Raw genomic sequence first — 19,582 nt, 5'->3', positions numbered from 1 at the left:
AACAAAAAAAAGAGAAAATCTAATCTATTCCTTTTAGCACAACTTTAAGACGCCGGGTAGTCTTTGATGAGAGATTAAAGCGAGTGGGGGAGGGGAGCATCGCACAAACCCCTGTAGAGAGTGGGGAGAGTGGGGACGGCAAGAAAAAGAAACTGTTATAAATTGGTCCGTCCGCCATGAAAGCATAGATGGAGCGACCACGAGAGAGTAAATTACTCCAGGTCACCGTTTGCCCATTTCAGCCACGTAGCAGCGGATTTCATCGATCACTGCCAGAAATGAGCAGCAGGGAAACCAATTAATCTTGAACGTCTCACTCATCTCCCACTTTCTGCGCTGCATCAGTTCCAGTGTGCGACCATCGCAGGGGTTTTTTTTTTGATGAGATAGACGTGACGCTGACGGCATCGATGAAAACCCTCGGCTTCTTTTTTTGCTGCCGCCGTGATAGAAGGGTCTGCACTCGTCTTATTAGACTGAGGAGAACGTTGTTTACTCACGTTTAAGCCCAATTTATACTTCTGCGTAAAGTGCTCTACGTAGGTTACGCAGAGACTCTGCGTCGACGCAGAGCCTGTCGAAGAGCCTCTGCGTCGTCTCCGACTGCACGGAATATTTTTTAAGTGTCCGTCACTCCGTCAAGGGACAACGGAGACGGCGAGAGCTACGATTGGTCCTCAGGACAGGCCGAGGTAGCGCTGCTCTGTGCCGGCTCACAAGTGAGCACCGAGCGTCCACAGAGGCGGAGCTGATCCCCGCCGACAACGCCGCTGCCAAACTATAAATACGTCATATCTTAACACACACAGCACATGTTTAGACTCTAAATGGCCAATTTCTCGCCTCAAATTATCTTAAAACTGCGTTCAGTGACACAGAAAAGTGAGAAACGGCCACTGTTTCAACAACAACAGTCTTTCTCTCTCTTTCTCTCTCGGACGCCATTGCTCACTGTAGCCTGAAGCACAACAACCTTGCGCAGCGACCCCTACTGATCGGGCGGGAAATTGCAGCGCGTGTCCGTCACCACGACGCAGAAGTATAAAGGCTCGAGGCGTCTCCGTGGTGACGCAGACGGATAACGCATTACGCAGTCGCACCCTAATCAATCTGATTTGATTTTATGATGATGTTGATCATTGGAGATGCAATGGTGTCCCGTTTCATCGATGGTTAAACTCCGAAGATGACAGCAGTTGTGACAGCGTCGCGATGATCTCACAGCTGCCAGCGGGGACACCAGAAAAGGCAGCTTTTAATTGCCCCAAAAGTCCCCGGAGAAAATCAGCCACTGTAACTCAGAGTGACACTGGAGCTGCCTCGTTAATCCAAGCGAATGATTTCAAGCGCAGAAGGCGTAAAAAATAACACATTTAAACTCCCCGCGGAGGCAACAGTGGCTCAGCGTCCTGTGTGCAACGATGTTAAAAAAAAAAAGATTTAGAAAATACTAAATTAAAAAGAGAGTGGCCAACATCATAAAATCATTCAGACTGCAGATAAAGTGCTTTTCTCAGAAGAGCCTGTTCCTGACGGTCCAGCTGGCGGCCATGTTTTTTTCGTCTCCTGCTGCTTCCCTTGCCACACGAGATTATCCCTTTACTTATATGGATTAAAACAGTTTAATTTCTCACTGTCGAAACCTAATAGATCTTTTTTTTTTTTTTTTTTTTTTTCTTAATTAGAGTTTTTCTTAATCTGCAACACTTCAACCAATTAATTCCTGACTGCGTGTGTCGTACATCAGCGTGAACAACACATTTATTTCTCCTCTGCAGTCGCAGTCGTGGAGGTTAAAGTGAAATGGTTTAAGCGTTTGCTGATTGGGTGAAAGTCTGAGCTGAATCTTTCCTCATCAGTAAAAGATGACACAGTTAATTATTAAATCCCGCTGCTCACCACTGACAGAATAACGCAGCAAAACTCAGCCTGGGTTTCTTGCATCAGTATTTCCACGACACACAGTTCCAGCACAACTCAGTTTTAGAATATCGTACCTGCTCGACGTGGGCGGAGTCGTCATAGTTGATGAAACCACAGTGACGTCGACACACACAAACTAGCGACTCGTCAAGCTGTTGTTTTTCCATCAGGGTTCGTACGCTTTTTTTTGCAATAGTTTTCCATGACTTTTCAAACACTTCTCCGTAGCCTTTCATTGACTTTCCAAGACCGAAAAATCGGTGCCATCGCACAGTCTTGCAGTCATGAACGTCCATTTGTTTTGACTGCAAATCTTCGTTAAGACTTTCGTCAAATAAAAAATCATGTGCAGTTTGCTGCGACACGTCGTTCATTGTCAGCATTTTGCACGTCTGTGGTTCAGTAGCCAAAGTTTAAAGCTCCCCTTAAAAAGCCACTCTGTTGTAACTTTCTTTCATACTTATTTATTTGAATTATTATTTGAGTGTAGTGGTTAGCACTCTTGCCTTTGCAGCAAGAAGACCCAGGTTCCTGGGTTTGAGCCCCGTTTGGAACAACTTCGGAAGAAGGGCCTTTCTGCAAGGAGTTTGCATGTTCTCCCCGTGTGTGTGTGTGGGTTTTCTCCGGGTTCTCCGGCTTCCTCCCACAGTCCAAAAAAGGTGTGAGATTGAGAGTAAATGGTTGTTTGTCTCTATGTGTTGCCCTGTGATGGACTGGCGAACTGTCCAGAGTGTACCCCGCCTATCGCCCAATGTCAGCTGAGATAGGCACAGCACCCCCCGCGACCCTCTGGTGGAGGATAAAGCGGTAGATGATGGATGGATGGATTATTTGAGTAAAGGCCACATTATACTTCTCCGACTGCGTACGCGTTATCCGTCTGCATCACCACGGAGACGCCTCGAGCCTTTATACTTCTGCGTCGTGGTGACGGACACGCGCTGCAATTTCCCGCCCGATCAGTAGGGGTCGATGCGCAAGGTTGTTCTGCTTCAGGCTACAGTGAGCAATGGCGTCCGAGAGAGAAAGAGAGAGAAAGACTGTTGTTGTTGAAACAGTGGCCGTTTCTCACTTTTCTGTGTGACGGAACGCAGTTTTAAGATCATTTAAAGGCGAGAAATTGGCCATTTAGAGTCTAGTTTGGCAGAGGCGTTATCGGCGGCGATCAGCTCCGCGTCTGTGGACGCTCGGGTGCTCACTGTGAGCCGGCACAGAGCAGCTTAGCTCGGCCTGTCCTCAGGACCAATCGCAGCTCTTGCCGTCTCCGCTGTCCCTTGACGGAGTGACGGACACTTATAAATATTTCATGCAGTGGGAGACGACGCAGAGGCTCTTCGACAGGCTCTGCGTCGACGCAGAGACTCTGCGTAACCTACGCAGAGCACTTTACGCAGGAGTATAAATTGGGCTTTATGCTTTAAAGGGACAATATGTAGTATTTATGGGTTTATATAACCCAAAATCCACTTTTGTATACATATTATGTGCTCCTGCATTGTCTAGTCGCTGTATAATAGTTTTTGTTTCATTTTCGTGGTGTTTCAAAAAGTCATGTAAAATAACATGGTCGCGGGCCGCGGTTGCATAGCCACTGTTAGCAGCGAGACGCCATGTTTCTACCGGAGCCTGTAAGGACAAACGCGAGAGAACAAATCAAGCGTCTCTTTACTTGTAGCGGAAGTCCCGCCTCCTCTCTCGCCGCTTCGTCTGCTACGGCCGCGGTAGCTCCGCCCTCTCCCTCGCCTCACGAACCTCATCTGCTGACACGGAGAAAGACGACGAGGACGACATTTGACCAGCTGAGGACACCGTAGCGCTCAGGGAAGGGAGGGGGTGAGCAGAGGAGCAGTTGTTTGTTGTAAATTTCAGCCTCTCCTCTAGATGGCACTATAAACTACTTACTTCACCTTTAAGTAATGGTTAAAAGAGAGGAAGTGGTTGTATTCTGTAAGGGCGTTTTTGTTGTTCACGTTTTGGTTCACGCCTGCAGTACACACTTGCAGCCACTGTGTGGCATCGCTTGCACGCGAATTGGCGTCCCCTATAGGCGTCTCCTTGTTTTTACCTCCGAGTAAGAAAAACGCCCCCGGAAGTGTGTTGCCTTGTGTTTTTAGCTTCTCCGTTAGCTTTTGTGTGTTAGCCGGCGAAACCCACGCGCCAGGACTGATCGATCGTCTCCGTACGCTTTATTTGCAGAGACGCAGTTAAATCATATCACACTCGTTGAAACTACACTTTCCTGGCATTTTGTCGTTGAATAGAGCATCTCAAAATCCATGTGAGGACTAGAGCGTCACTCAGTGATCCGCTTGTTTCTGCTTGACACTTCCGTGTCAATTTAAATTTTAATCGCATCATTTTATTTATGTTTTACGCATTCCAAAATATTATCCATGCAATATTTCCATGACTTTTCCAAAACTTTACAGGAAATTTAGTTTTTTCAAGGACCGAGAAAATGCATTTTCAATTTCCAAAACATTTTCCAGGTTTTTCATGACCGTACGAACCCCGTTCGATGTACTGAATCGTTACAATCGGTTAATTCAAAAGATTAGGGTTGAGGTTGAAATATAGAGCTCAGACACGGGTGTGGTCGGCCGTTAAAAGTAAGTGTGCTGGATGTTTGGAAGGAACCATCTTTGCTGGACTCCATCTAAAACACCATGACGTCAAACGGTCCGGCTCATTCGATTACAGACGCGACTGAAATCTGATTTGAGAGCAGCCATCTGTCCGTTAATGCGCTACGGACGACAATGATCCCAGAGATGTTTCTGTGACCGCACACTCTGTTTGTGTGTCTGTTAAAGGGAGCAAACAAAAATGTTTGTTATTGAGTGACAAGCAGTGAAATGAGAAAGTTCATCACATGCACAGGCGACGACCTCAGGAATGTCGTTTTTCTTTAATTATTCAAATAAACTGGAGCCGATCTGAACGTCAAGGTTGTGCATCAACATTGGCACAAAGAGAGAGTGTGTGTGAGTGTTCTTCTCCCGGTGCTGCACTCTCCACCTGATGTTTAATGATCTTTCTCTGGACACAGAACAAACAAATCGATACCCTTGCCCATCTACCTTGAAGAGACGCATTAAAGTAGGAGTCGTGAGGACGAGCGTGCGGCAGATAAGAGCTCTGGCAAAACTTAAAGACGCTTCTTTGTTCGCGAGCCGCGGTGAAATGTGTCAGGCGTCGAGGTCAGAAAGGTCGAAACATGCTGTTGTCGTTGTTTTTGTGCATCAACACAGTGTATTTTATTTCTAAAGCACGGAGCTGGTAGAAGTGTCAAAGGGACGGTTGTATGAGGCACCGACACACGAGACAGTTTCCAGCCCAATCACATCCAATAAAAACCAGCCGAAAACCACAAAGTTGCCAGACACCCGTGTAAACCCGTAAAATCATAACACGTTCAATAGAAAAACACATCCAGAGCTTCACATCTGCATCAAATAACCACACGTAAATGATAGATAAATACGTTTTTGCAAATTGCAACCAACAAGATTGCACGTACGTAAGTCAACCATCAGCTAAACAAATTGCATAATGAACATCCGTGCGCCAGTCCCAGATTAGTAATAATCTGCACGAAAAAAGGTGCACTTTTAAGCTGTGTAGGCCTTATAAATTGCATTATTTACATCACAAATTACCTGTATGAGGACTAAAAACTCTCCAAATGTGGATAAAAGCAGCCCAAATTTAAAGTCAATTTTATGAGATTAAAAAGTCAAAATTATGAGATTAGAAACTCAAAATAAAAAGTCAATTTTACGAGATAAAAAGTCATAATTATGAGATTAAAAACTCAAAATTATGAGATACAAAGTCAATTTTATAAGATAAAAACTCAAAATTATGACATACAAGGTCGGAATTATGAGATTAAAATCTCAAAATTATGAGATTAGAAACTCAAAATAAGAAGTCAATTTTACGAGATAAAAAGTCATAATTATGAGATTAAAAACTCAAAATTATGAGATACAAAGTCAATTTTATGAGATAAAAAATCAAAATTACGAGATACAAAGTAAATTTTATGAGATAAAAACTCAAAATTATGAGATACAAAGTCAATTTTATGAGATTAAAAACTCAAAATTATGACATACAAGGTCGGAATTATGAGATTAAAATCTCAAAATTATGAGATACAAAGTCAACTTTATGAGATAAAAAGTCAAAATTATGAGATTAGAAACTCAAAATAAAAAGTCAATTTTACGAGATAAAAAGTCATAATTATGAGATTAAAAACTCAAAATGATGAGATACAAAGTCAATTTTATGAGATAAAAAGTCGAAATTAAAGCTCAAAATGATGAGATACGAAGTCAGTTTTATAAGTTACAAAGTTAAAATGATGAGATAAAGTCATAATTGTGACATAAAAACTCACATTAAAGAGACAAGAAGAACATTTTTTTGAGATGAGATCAAAAGTGAAAATGTTTTAAAACAAAAGTAGCCCAATTGGGCAGAAAACCACACAATCTGGCAACACTGCTCGACACATTCAAACTCAAATGATTCTTTGTGTGTATCTCCAGGTGGGAATAATCGACGACGACATCTTTGAAGAGGACGAGCACTTCTTTGTGCGCCTGCTGAACCTGCGCGTTGGCGACGCCGAGGGGATGTTTGAGAGCGACGAGGCGGGCGCCACCCCTAAAGCTCGCCTGCTCGAGCCCCTGGTCGCCACGGTGACCATCCTGGACGACGACCACGCCGGCATCTTCACGTTCAGCGAGCGCATGATGCGGGTGAGCGAGAGCGTGGGCACCATGGAGGTGACGGTGGCGCGCAACTCGGGCGCCCGCGGCACTGTCATTCTGCCGTACCACAGCGAGTCGGGCACTGCCAAGGCGGGCGAGGACTACGAGGAGGCTCAGGGAGAGCTGGAGTTCACCAACGACCAGACCACGTGAGTCACAGAAACAGTAAATGGGTAACGCTTTCTTTTACAGTCCCCTAATTACCAGGTATTTACCTGGTAAATTCATGGTAACACCAAAGTGTTACTAGGTAATTACCAATGGTAATAAGAAAGTAAATACAGTGAAACTGTTGCCAAAATACTGGGCATTTACCTGGTAACTATATAGTTAATTATAGCGTGTTATTACTGCTGTTAATAAGAAGGTATGTACAGCTAAACTATGGCAAAACTATGGTAAATGTAAGTGTATTATTGGGTTATAAACTGGTAATAAGCAGGTACCTACAGTCCCCTAATTACTAGCTATTTACCCAAGGGGTAATCTAACAAACCTAACCCTAAAAATGTGTGTAATTACATGGAAACAAGCTTGGCTTTCTTTTACAGTACAGTTTTACTTTACTTACCGAGTACATTACCGTGCATTACCCAGTATTTTGGCAACGGTTTCACTGTATTTACTGATCTTATTACCCTTGGTAATTACCTAGCAACACTTTAGTGTTACCATGAATTTACCAGCTAAATACCAGGTAATTAGGGGACTGTAAAAGAAAGCGTTACCAGTAAATGACACATTTCAATCATTTGTATCACAGAGAGAGTCTCAGCTTTTCTGCTGCTGGTCGCAGAGCAGCTTTAAAGGTGCATTATGTCATAAATCTAAAGCAACTAAAGCCATAAAATCCTCCTAATATGTCACAGAGACTCAGGAATAATGTTCATATAACAAACTGAACTCACCAACAACAACAGTACAGACAAAATATTTGCATTAAAAAAAACATTTTGCAGACTGCAAATCATGTTTTGGGATGTGGCGCCACCTACCGCCGTCTACCAATCATTGCAGTCAGTAGAGTCTCAGCTGCCGAGCAACCACGGGTCGCCAGTTACGTCAGAAAATGAAACCTAAAAGACCTCGGTGTGGTTTTGAATTTGAATGTAGTAACCGTTTTTGGCCACATTCTTACATATGGCGCCTTTAACAACTAACCTTCACAATGCTTCTCCTGCACCAACGATGACTGCTTACACTGTAACACAACTTTAACAAGGAAAAAAAGAGTCTTGAATAAAGTTGGACAATAAATGCAATAAAGCGCACGTTGGCAGAGATAAAGAGAGTTTATTTTAATTCATCTGTCACTTACGAAACAAGTGCATCTGTCCGAGAGGTTCAGACGAGACGATCTGAAAACAAAGATATGACACTGAAAATGTCTGTATTTTAACAAACTGTGGTCTTGAGATCTAACTGCAGCTTTAAATGGTGCAGAAAATATAGTTAAAATAATGCAGTAAAAGCAGTAAAATACTGCATTTGGGTTAGGGTTATAAAGAAATATTGTGTTTGTTTTCAACAATTTCATGTTTTGAAATCATGTTTTGGCGTCATGTGGCGCCACCTACCGCCGTCTACCAATCATTGCAGTCAGTAGAGCCTCAGCTGCCGAGCAACCACGGGTTGCCAGTTACGTCAAAAAAAACGAAACCTAAAAGTTTTCAAAATACCGAATACCGAGATTTCAAAAATGTGGATGTAGTGACAGTTTTTGGCCACATTCTTACATATGGCACCTTTAGTGTCAACATAAGGGTGTGCTTTTTATGGGCCTCATATTTGTATATAGAGAGTAACTGGTTTATGTGAACTCTGCAGCAGGCCAGACAGGCAGAACAATGCAAAAGAAAGAATACCAACACTCAAAAGACTCAACTGTCCTCAGTTTGTGATGTTTTATGAGTTTTAACGATGTGTCTTTAAAGTCTTTAGACTTTGAAATGTCGCTCCAGGGGCCAAGGAATAGGTGGAAGCCGTTCAAAAACTCTGTGCACCATCAAATCCAAAGTACCCTGCTCCTCTCAGATTAGAAGGGAATAGTTGTGCCAAATGTGTAGAAATTGCTTCAGCATTCAATATACGAGTCACACTGGACTTCGAGCTTCACCACATAGCGTGTGACTTGAGATTTGAGATTTATAAATATCTGCAAAATCTCAGCGACTTTGATCTTTGGTCAAACACAAATTAATCAGATTATCCTTGAGGCCAGTTCGAGATGAGGAGGATAACAGTGTGGAGACGAAGTCATGGATGATTAAAGCCAGAAGAAAGCAGCAATGGGATGAGTCCGACCCCAACTTTTATCAAACACCACCATCAACGAACTTACTAAGTTGTGTTCAAGTGAAAGTTTTTAATAAATTGAAATAAACACGGTAAAAATCATGGAATTCCTGAGATATTGAACTACTTGGTGATTGGTTGTCAAATAAATGTTGTGTTGGCATCTGCCAGGTTTTGTAACAGCACCTGGAATAACCTTGCAGCAACACTGTTGTTTGTGTGACATTGATGTGGCAGCTGTTTCCAGCTGATGTGAGCAGACAGATCCACTGACTGACACGTGTCAGGATCAGGTGAGATGAGTCAGCAGGTCTCTGTGAGAGGTTGTGTTCTATTTTTTATTTCCACCACCACTCCTTTACGTTCTGCTCTTAAAAAAATCATTTATTCCAAGTTATTCCCCTGGTGGTTAATGATGGCCCATCAGCAGCACATCTGTCAAAGTGAGCCATTAAATTTACAATTTTATCCAAATGTTTTTTTTTTTTAAAAACTCATTGCTCCCACTCCCTATCCTCTATGCTCCTCGTGGCTTCTTCAACTTCAGCAGCGACTTGTGCGATTACTGTTGATGATCTGACAAGAGCTTCCGGGAGCTGAATTAAAATATGGAAACCACCGCGACAGCAGCGACAGCGCCGAGTCCAATCAGCAGAGACTCGTAATGGGAAATTAATTCATGACAGACTGAACAGAATAATGTAACCAATAGAGACTTCATGAAGTCATTTGGAGGTTGGAACTTTTGTTGGACGACAGGCAGCGGCGGTTGGTGACGAGATGAGACTGATTAAGGATGAAGAATAATGAGATGAACCAGTGAAGACTTGGAGGTGATAGGGATGTGGTTCTTAAAGCCCAATTTATACTCCTGCGTAAAGTGCTCTACGTAGGTTACGCAGAGCCCTCTGCGTCGACAGACAGCATGTCGTTGAGCCTCTGCGTCGTCTCCGACTGCACAAAATAATTTTTAAGTGTCCGTCACTCCGTCAAGGGACAACGGAGACGACAAGAGCTGCGATTGGTCCTCAGGACAGGCCGAGATAACGCTGCTCTGTGCCGGCTCACAGTGAGCACCGAGCGTCCACAGAGGCGGAGCTGATCACCGCCCAACAACGTCGCCGCCAAACTATAAATACGTCTTATCTTATTACACGAACCACATGTTTAGACTCTTAGGGCCTGATTTACTAAAGCTTTGCACGTGCAAAAACGTGTGCAAACTGGATTGCACACGCAGATTAGCGTTGATGCTGATCTACTAACAGGGCGCAACAAGGAGTGCGTCCCTCAGACGGGCAAAATAGCACTCGCAACCCATTAAGCGTTCTTGCCTTAATGCATATGCAATATGGGGCGTTTACACTCTATTTTGCGTGTGATGGGAGGAGAAAATGTAAATATGTTATTTTAGCACGTGCAAAGTGATTTATCAAACCTGAAACTGATTGCGGTTCTTATTTTTGCGTCTATATTTAGCACGTTTGAAAGGCAGGTCTTAACTGGCACAGCGGTGCGCGCACATGGCTCCGGTTATTTATAGCTATATTTGTAAATCAGGAAATTACGCTTTTCCAGAGCATGTTCAACTACGCGTTCACAGATGACGCACATTCATTTCTTATTTGGTATATCTGAATAAATTAAACATAGATATCCAAAGGATAAATGCGTGTTTGTACTGGTATGGGCTTACCTTGGTCTGCAGTTTGAGGTTCAAGGAGGGGTCGTACCTATGTTCCCCAACAGGCTTTCTCTCTCGGACGCCATTGCTCACCGTAGCCAGAAGCACAACAACCTTGCGTAGCGACCCCTACTGATCGCGCGAGAAATTGCAGCGCGTATCCGTCACCGCGACGCAGAAGTATGAAGGCTCGATGCGTTTCCGTGGTTACGCAGTCGGAGAAGTATAATGTGGCCTTTACGCAGTGATATGATGCAGCCGATTGCAGCGTTGACACACAGGGAAACGACAGATAGAATCGTATCAAGTCCTCTGCAGTGCTGAGAAGAAGTGGAACCCGTTGGTCCACGTCTGTCTCCATCCTGTTGTCCATTACCAGAAACCAGAGGCATTGTTTTGTGGTCTCTCACTCACTGCTCCACACTCCCATCTCTGCCTCTCTCTGCTCACAAACTGGATCCATCAGGAGCAGGATGTCGGGGCTTTACCATGTTACCATTGATCTTTTTGTCCACTGTAGGCGAGCTTTGAAACCAACACAGGATGATTGAGTGAACTACAGTGTCCGTGTACAGTGTATAAATGATTTGAAACAGTCGATCCCAGCAGGAATATCACATGATATCGTTGTGTGACTCTTTAAGACTTTTATTTTGTGGAGCAGAACTTAACAGAACATGTGAGGTTTTCCATAAAACTTCACCAGTGCGTTTTTTTCCTCTTTGTAATTAGGTTTTCAGTGTAAATGATTACTAATGGAGCTTTGGTACAGGGTTCCTTTAATTTAATTTGAGTCATTTCCAGGTCTGTATAAGTATGGAAAAAGGGAAAAGAGTATGGAAAAATGTTTGTGTTGTTGACCGTTATCTCACTTTCTAAAATAAATATATTAATATATATAAATCAACACAACATAGCCTAACCTGTAGATGATATGAAACTAATCAAGCTGGCTGTAGAATGGTGTCGTCGAGACAACCTCCTGTTTTCGGCAGCGACAGCGTCATGGATTCGATTCAAGGTTTCCGAGGGCTGGCTTCATGAAGAATGAGTGAAGGGTTTGATTTTAAAACCATTTATTTACATAATAAGCATCTAACAATTGGTATTCAGATGTTTAATATTGACTGAAAAATCCTCAGAGAAGTCTGGAAATTTGAGTATGGAATGTTGAAATGGAATGTGTACACAAATAAGGGTTCCAAAAGTGTCCTTCTATAAGGGCTGAGGTTCTACCTGGAACCATTTGCTTCTGAAAAACCCTTTCCATGGAACCATCGGTGTTCTTGGTAACACTAATGGTTCCATTTTGATCCAGAGAACCTTCCTGAATGAGGGGTTTTGAAGGGGTTCTTGGAACCCTCCAAACCCTCCAAAAGGGTTCCAAAAAGGGTTCTCCTATGAGGACAAGCTGAATAACCTTATATGGTTCATGTATGAAGCATGTGCATCTGTCAAATGGCTCAAATATCAACTGTCTATATAAAGTCCCTGCCGACCCCCAGCTTCAACTTGACCTCCTCCGCTCATTCATCATTTCATGTCGTTCCCTTTTTCTTCGATTTCCCTCCCTGTTCACTAACCACCTTCTATCCATCCTTCACTTCCTCCTCTGCTTGAGCTTTTCCTCTTCTCCACGCTGTTCCCTCCATCCTTCATCTCCTCCTCCTCCTCCTCCTCCTCCTCCCCTCTTCCTCTCCCTCTCGCTCTGTGTCTGCTGTCAGTGTAGATTTTCCTCCGCTGCTGTCAGTGCTGACATTTCACTGCAGAGATCCTCAGAGACACTAACAGGTCTTGTCATCACCACTTTCACTTCCTCTCCCCTAAAGAACAGTCTTTCCATCATGGTTTTATATTTTATAAAAGTCTTCTGTTGTTGTTGTTGTTGTTGTTTTACTGAAAATGTCTTGGTCTCTCTCCTTGTGTGTGTGTGTGTGTGTGTGTGTGTGTGTGTGTTTACAGTCAGACTCTTCAGGTGAGGATAATTGATGATGAAGAATATGAGAAACATGAAAACTTCTTCATTGTGTTGGAGGAGCCGCGCTGGCTGAAGAGAGGGATTTCAGGTATGTGTGTGTTTTTTTTTTACTAGATTTATTGTATTTGATGATTAAAGGTCCCCTATTGTGCAAAATCAACTTTTAGTAAAAATCTTTTAGTACTTATATTTGGGACTCAGTGGGCCATACCAGTCCCCAAAATGTGAAAAAACAAGACTCAGTCATGTTTTAGTGGTTCCACTTTGTGTAAGTATAGGCGATAAAACACGCAATGTTTACACCTCCCGACCAAGTGACGACAGTGCGGACATTTCACCGTGAATGTTGGCACCCCGCCAGGCAGAGTACTTCACAGAGTACTTCACAGAGTACTTCACAGAGTACTTCACAGAGTACTTCACAGAGTACTTCACAGAGTACTTCACAGAGTACATCACAGCTCCACCGTAGCTCCCCCTTGTCCCTGTGAAATACGAGAGTGCAGGCGAGGGAGGAAGAGTGGCTGCACAGCGGAGCAAAGTGTTTTACACAAACTTCCAGCCTCAGAAGATTTTTGTTTCCAGAGGATATATTTTATTTATGAAAAAAATGTTCACAAGCTTCACAAGCCCTTTGTTGTTGATCGCGTATGTAAATTCCTATGCTGGAGGGACACCTTGAACGCACCAGTTACGTGCCTGTGGTTGGCGAGTGACATGTGTGGATCGGTGATATGAGGAGCACGCGTTTGAAAGCACTGCAGAAAGATGTAGATGTTGTCCTACATTTCTTCTCAACCAAAGGCTGCCTTTCTGTCGTGTTTCCACGTTCTCTCCTCGTGTTGTTGATCCACACACCAGTTGGAGCCGCAGTTACACTGGTGCGTTCAGGGTCTTTTTCTAGCATGGGAATTTACATACACGCCGCGCGGCGCATTAATCGTTTTTCTTCGATTTTTTTATGATCGCGAGAAGCCAAAATTGTGGTCACTCACTATGCATTACGGTGAAACGCAGTAACAACGGGTAAACGGACATTACTATGGGGTATATGGAGCGGGGGTTGTGACGACGCTGCATGACAATAGGTGATAAGTGATGACAGTTAGATCAACACTCCCCTGGAAGCAGTGGATGTGTGTTTACCTGGGTCTCATTCACATGTAAATGATCAGGCACAAAACCGAGCGTTCTGAAAAAGGCTGTTTTGGCAGAGTTATTGAACTGCTATTGTGCTTCATCCTTATGATATTTTGACTAAAGCATGACACAGACATGTTCATTAAGGCACCAGGACCTAGTTTAACTTGGGTTAATAGGGTATAATATGGGACCTTTAAGTCTTGTCATCTATTCTCATTTATATATAAAACCAGTTTGGTTTCATTTCCCACTGCTGACGATACAAATACAGCATTCAGCAGATTTAGTGCGAAAGTCTTTAAACAGGTGTAATCACACACACACACACACACACACACACACACACACACACACACACCCCTGAGCACATCACCTGCGTGGCCCTCATCTCAGCTGCCGATCCAGTGTTATATTAGCTGACGTGTTAGTGTTCGTGTCTCACAGGATGTTTCAGTCTGAGCACCTCGTGTCTCTGACGTGGAAAAGTTCCCTCGTGAGTTTTTTTTCACACTTGAATCTCGGGAAAATCTAGGAAAATGTGTCTTTCTTGTCAAATACAGTGTGAATGATTAAAAGTGATTAAAAAAAATAGGTTTTAAATCATTTAAATTCAGCAACATTCTATTCTCTGACATCAGAGGGCATGTGTGCTGGAGACACACACACACACACACACACACACACACACACACACACACTGGTTTCCATGACTTCAGTGGACATTGCATTGACTTAACTGTATGTTAATTTCCTGGAGACTCACCCTGACCCTGAACGCGACCTCAGTAACCCTGACTTCAGCCTAACTTTAAAACATGTCTTCACCTTAAAATGTAGTCATTTACATTATGGGGATTTGATTTTTGTCCCCTTAAGGAAGACAAGTCCTCATAAACACACTTAGGTCCCCACAACATAAGGAATACCAGGTAGAAACACACACACACAGACACATGTGGAACAATATGTTTTTTGTCATATTAACATTTCCCTATTATAAAATCATGTGATTATGGAGAGAATTACATCTGGGGAAGACCGACCTTGACCTTGACCTATCACAGGTCAAGGATGGCACCATCAATGGCTAAGCAGCTACACGTACACAATAAAGTTGGATGACAGAATGTTGAGTTTACGTTAAACAGAAAAAAACACTACATACTTCGCAAGAACAGAGACGTTTGTTCTCTCTTCTTGTGAAATATGAAAAGTCCTGGCACAGAACTAACTTTGCTCTTGTTCTTGCCACCTTGAGAAAAAGAACCCATGTCTCTGTTCATGCAGCGTACGTTGAGGCCTTTAGAGCAGCAGGTCACCACTGAGATGCCAGGTGTTGAATCGCTCTCTCATTCCCTGTCTGTGCTTCACTGCAGCTCAGAAAAAAACACTTAAATGCTCTCATACGTGTGTTTTTCTGGCGTAAACGCTGACCTTGTCGGTTTAATCTGATCTCACAGAGCAGCTTTATGTGCAGTTTTGATGTTTTTTTTTTTGTGTGTCATGACTCACTTCTCTTATTTTCTGCTTTCATCCACAGCTCTGCTGCTCAACCAAGGTAAGACCATCTGACCTTTTCCCCCCCCCATCCCATCTAAAGCCAGGATCAGTTCATCTGCAGATCAGGTCCCTGATCATTTAATGAAACTAAAGTTTAATATGAAACTAAATGAATTCCACTTGAACGAAAAACGCAGTGATGAGTTTCGCTTGGATCTGAGCAGACGCTCTGCTGCAGTGTTTTGTCCCACGGCCTCTCGTGTCTCCCAACTCAGACGGGACATTATCTACTCTGTCCTGCACCGTAATAGCCTGGCTCACATTGCTGGCATCTCATTTAGCCCCAGCTCGGTGGAAACATGGCTCCTTTTGTCTGTTTGAAGCCGCAGCCTCTGTGGACTTCACGGCACAGAACAATGGCACATTCTGACTGACAGTAAATGTTTACCTGCTGGGTTTGTTGAGTGCGCTGCTGCTGCTGCTGCTGCTGCTGCTGCTGCTGCTGCTGCTGCTGCTGCTGCTGCTGCTGGAGATAATTTGTGTTTGTCATCTTTGTTCCGGCACACGAGGCTGCCATTCTTGTGCTTCTTTTATCATATAACCATTTTATAATTATATCCTGTGCGTGAGCGAGGGAGGCAAAAGAGAGCGATCAGCTTACAGGAATAATATCAGTGCTAAAACATTGTACTCAAGTAAAAGTACTAGGGCTGTCAAAAGATTAAACTTTTTAATCAGATTAATCACAGGGTAGCTGTGGATTAATCACGATTAACCGCGATTAATTACCATTCGTAAATATACCAGAAAAATTATAATTTTCTCCTCATATTGTTGTAGGAACGGAGAGATAATTATATATAATAAAGTATTTGAAAGTATAAATGTAAAGAACAATAAAATACTGTAAATAACTTGTAAAAACCTATACAAACTTAGTAAAAAATAAACATTACATTGTAAAGAACCCGCATTTTTTGACAATATAAATAAATAGAAAAAATAAAATACTGTAAATAACTTTGAAAACACTTTTTTTTTTAAACTACACATTGCACTGTAAATGACTCACATTATAAACAAAATATAAAGTATAGAAGTTAAATAGTTTTCTTACTAAACCCACAGCAGGAAATTCCTCATCAGCACTTTGAAGCACTGCTTCCGCTGCTTCTACTTTTGACAGCCCTAAAAAGTACCAATACTTGGATGAAATATTACTCAAGTAGAGGTAAAAAGTAGTTCATTTGAAATGTACTTTAAGTAAAAGTTACTTAGTTACTTTGCGTGGGGTGTGAGGGTAGTAGAAATATGACAAAGGGTCAGAAATCCAAAACTATTTTGGAGCTCACGCGCCCGGCACGACACAGGATATTGCATCACTTTTGGCCACGCCCTCTATGTTCACGCGTCAGTGCTGGTGATAATCACGTCATCATTCGTCTGGTTCTGGTGTATATTTTCACCCTGTAGGTCTTCATTGTGCTGAATTTTTATTTTTACTCAGTAACGGATAGGATTTAAAAAGTAACTAAGTACAATACTTGAGTCAATACGTACTTAAGTAAAATACAAAATCCTGATTCTAAATTGTACTTAAAGGTGACATAGAGTGGTCCTGTTGCACATATATGTTAGTTATAGAGGTCTACTTACATATATTAACTTGTTTTTATGGTCAAAAACCTCCTAGTTGCTGCAAACTAGCCGATAGAAATCCTCTTTTCTGACGGTGTTTTTCTGCTGCGAGATTTCAGAGTGAACTTTCACCCCCAGAAGACAGAGTCTTGTGATTGGCCAGTACTATCCAGCACATCCGTTCTCAGAAGCGCAGCGCCCCCCTCTGGAACGGTGGATGCACTGCTCCTCATTATCAAAACATTGTTTTAACAGTGTTTAAAAATAGCTTCTTCACGACTCCCCGCCGCAGTCCCTTTATGACTTTAAACCGGAGTCAGACCCAGAGTCAGAAGACACTGTCGCTCGTGAAACACCTCCACAACGGACGTTATTCTTCTTCTGCGGTTCAATGTACGCAACCGGATGTGCCCGGACTAGTGCCCGGAGCAGGACGATCGGTTGTTCAGGAGAACCGCTGCTTACATAACTATTACGGGATTTTCAGTGATCTCGTTGAGCCCCGAGATTACAATAAAACACAACGTTCTCAGCAGTGGCTGAACTGTTTGTTCAGAACCGTCAGGGATTCATAAACAAGATAATGACGCAGATACACACCAAAAAAACAGCAATAATAGGAACTTCCGGTCTAGTTCCGCTTTAAAAAATACAAAATACACAAAAAAAGTATTCAATACAGTAACTTGAGTAAATGTATTTCCTTACTTTCCACCTCTGAATAAGATAAGATGTGTATCGTGACATGATCAGCAATAAAGGGATGATTTGGGGGGGTTTTTTTGGAGGTGGTTTTCCTGATCGTCTAAAAGCAGATTTATGTATATCTTCGGTATATTTGGGGTCACAGATCTCACTTTCTGTCACGCTGAGCCACCGGAGTGCAAACCGCTCGGCTTCCATCTGAAGTGAGTGACGATCAGAGGCAGAGAGGAGCAGGGTGAGGACGCCCCGGTGGCGATCATGACTCATAATGACACTCGCCATCCTGGAGACTTTCTCTTGTTCTCATTCAGAATGGAACGCCCTCCTCCCCTGTCCAACACACACACTGTGCTTCTATTAGAAGCCTCAAACTATGTTTAAATCCCATTACGTACGACCATCTCTTTGTTAACAGTTTTACTGCTGTGACGCAATATCTGATTGGCTCATTTTCTCCTAAGTCTGTAACGTGAGCTCTGGTTGGTGCGGTTGCTGTTGCTCCCCCGTCAGCAGCAGATCAATAAACACAAACTGGGCCACATGTCAGTATTAATTCCTTCTTCCTGCAAGTTGCTACGCTCTCTCTCTCTCTCTCTCTCTCTCTGGGTGTTAAAGTGGATCAGTGATATCTAAAGGCTGCAGGTTGAGTTTTGTGACGACTCTTCAGCACATTTGTCATCGTATCATCCACAGCGGCTCAACTCAGACTTTGTTTCATACCTTTTTCCATATAGTAGAAGACGAAGAAGCCTGGAGTAGTGTGAGCGATAGTCACTTTGTTGGGACATGAAAAAGAAATAGTAAACATCCATTTTCTACTGCTTTATCCTCCACATGAGGATATATGAGGTTTGCCAGTCCATCACAGGGACACAGAGACAAACAACCATTCACTCTCACACCTACGGTCCATTTAGAGCATTGGTTCTCAAAGTGTGGTCCGTGGGCCAATGGCGGCCCGCAGAAACATTTCTGGCGGCCCCGCAATGAATAACAGTTGATAGTTTTAATCCAGGAGCTACTAAGCTTGTTAAATGTTTATTGGACATTAGTGGATACAGACCAATAAGTGTAAACAAAAATACTGGGTATTTACCTGGTTTCTATATGGTGAATGTTAGTGTATTATTGGGTTATAAGCTGGTAATAAGCAGGTAGCTACAGCCCCCAATTACTAGCTATTTACCCAGTAAATATATGGTAACAGAAATGTGTTACTTGGTATTAACCTGTAATTAGAAGGTAAGAACAATGGCCAAAATACTGGGTAATTACCCAGTAAATTATAAAGCGTTATCATATTAACGCTTAAATAACATTATATTAACACTTATATTACTTAACGCTAAACTGTAGAACTGCAATCTGGTCTTTGGCAGCCCTCAGTCCAATGTTGGGTTCCTAAATTGGCCCTCAGGTATCAACATTTTGAGAACCCCTGATTTAGAGTGTCCAGAGTGTTTGCCTAATCCATAAATCTGCATGTTTTTGGACAATGGGAGGAAACGGGAGAAACCGGAGAAAACCCACATGCACACACGGGGAGAACATGTAATGCGTATTCCAAAAATATCATGGATTTAGGCTCATTTAGGCTCCCATTTATCCCCTTGCCCACACACACTCAGCCCTACGCCCCGCTGTGTCCCCAATAGGTTCTAGTTCAGGAGTACGAACTAACTGGTGCTCCAAACTGAAGTCTTTCATGGACACACTTGAAATGGAAAGCTATTTGATTTTTCCTCACGCTGATTTTAGGCAGAGGTTGCACGCACAGCACAGTCATGTGTACGCAACTCTCAATACAACCACCTTATTTATCCCTTAAATTCTATGATAAGCTTTTTGGAGGAGTCTGCAGAAACAGCTCATGACTAATTAATTGGGCATTAAGTAGGGACCTAAACGCCCTTGAAACGGCCCTGCTCACGT

General features: G+C 42.8%; 1 protein-coding gene across 3 annotated transcripts in view; it reads left to right on the top strand.

Annotated features, from left to right (window-relative positions):
* The window catches only part of slc8a2b (solute carrier family 8 member 2b), a gene marked incomplete at both ends in the record, with an annotated part of 38,378 nt that overhangs the window by 10,827 nt on the left and 7,969 nt on the right, over nt 1-19,582 (top strand). The window contains 3 exons of one of the 3 annotated variants that reach the window (XM_083887183.1): nt 6,483-6,856; nt 12,649-12,752; nt 15,348-15,365. In XM_083887183.1, the coding sequence (XP_083743309.1) occupies nt 6,483-6,856; nt 12,649-12,752; nt 15,348-15,365 (496 nt within the window). Of the gene's footprint in view, nt 1-6,482; nt 6,857-12,648; nt 12,761-15,347; nt 15,366-19,582 lie in introns of all 3 variants that reach the window. The other 2 variants (XM_083887185.1, XM_083887184.1) reach the window with 2 other exon arrangements.

Source organism: Microchirus variegatus (genome assembly GCF_963457635.1).
Source record: "Microchirus variegatus genome assembly, chromosome: 3".
Classification (NCBI taxonomy): domain Eukaryota; kingdom Metazoa; phylum Chordata; class Actinopteri; order Pleuronectiformes; family Soleidae; genus Microchirus; species Microchirus variegatus.
Note: the sequence above shows the minus strand (reverse complement) of the source record. Positions and strands in the feature narration are given on the sequence as shown.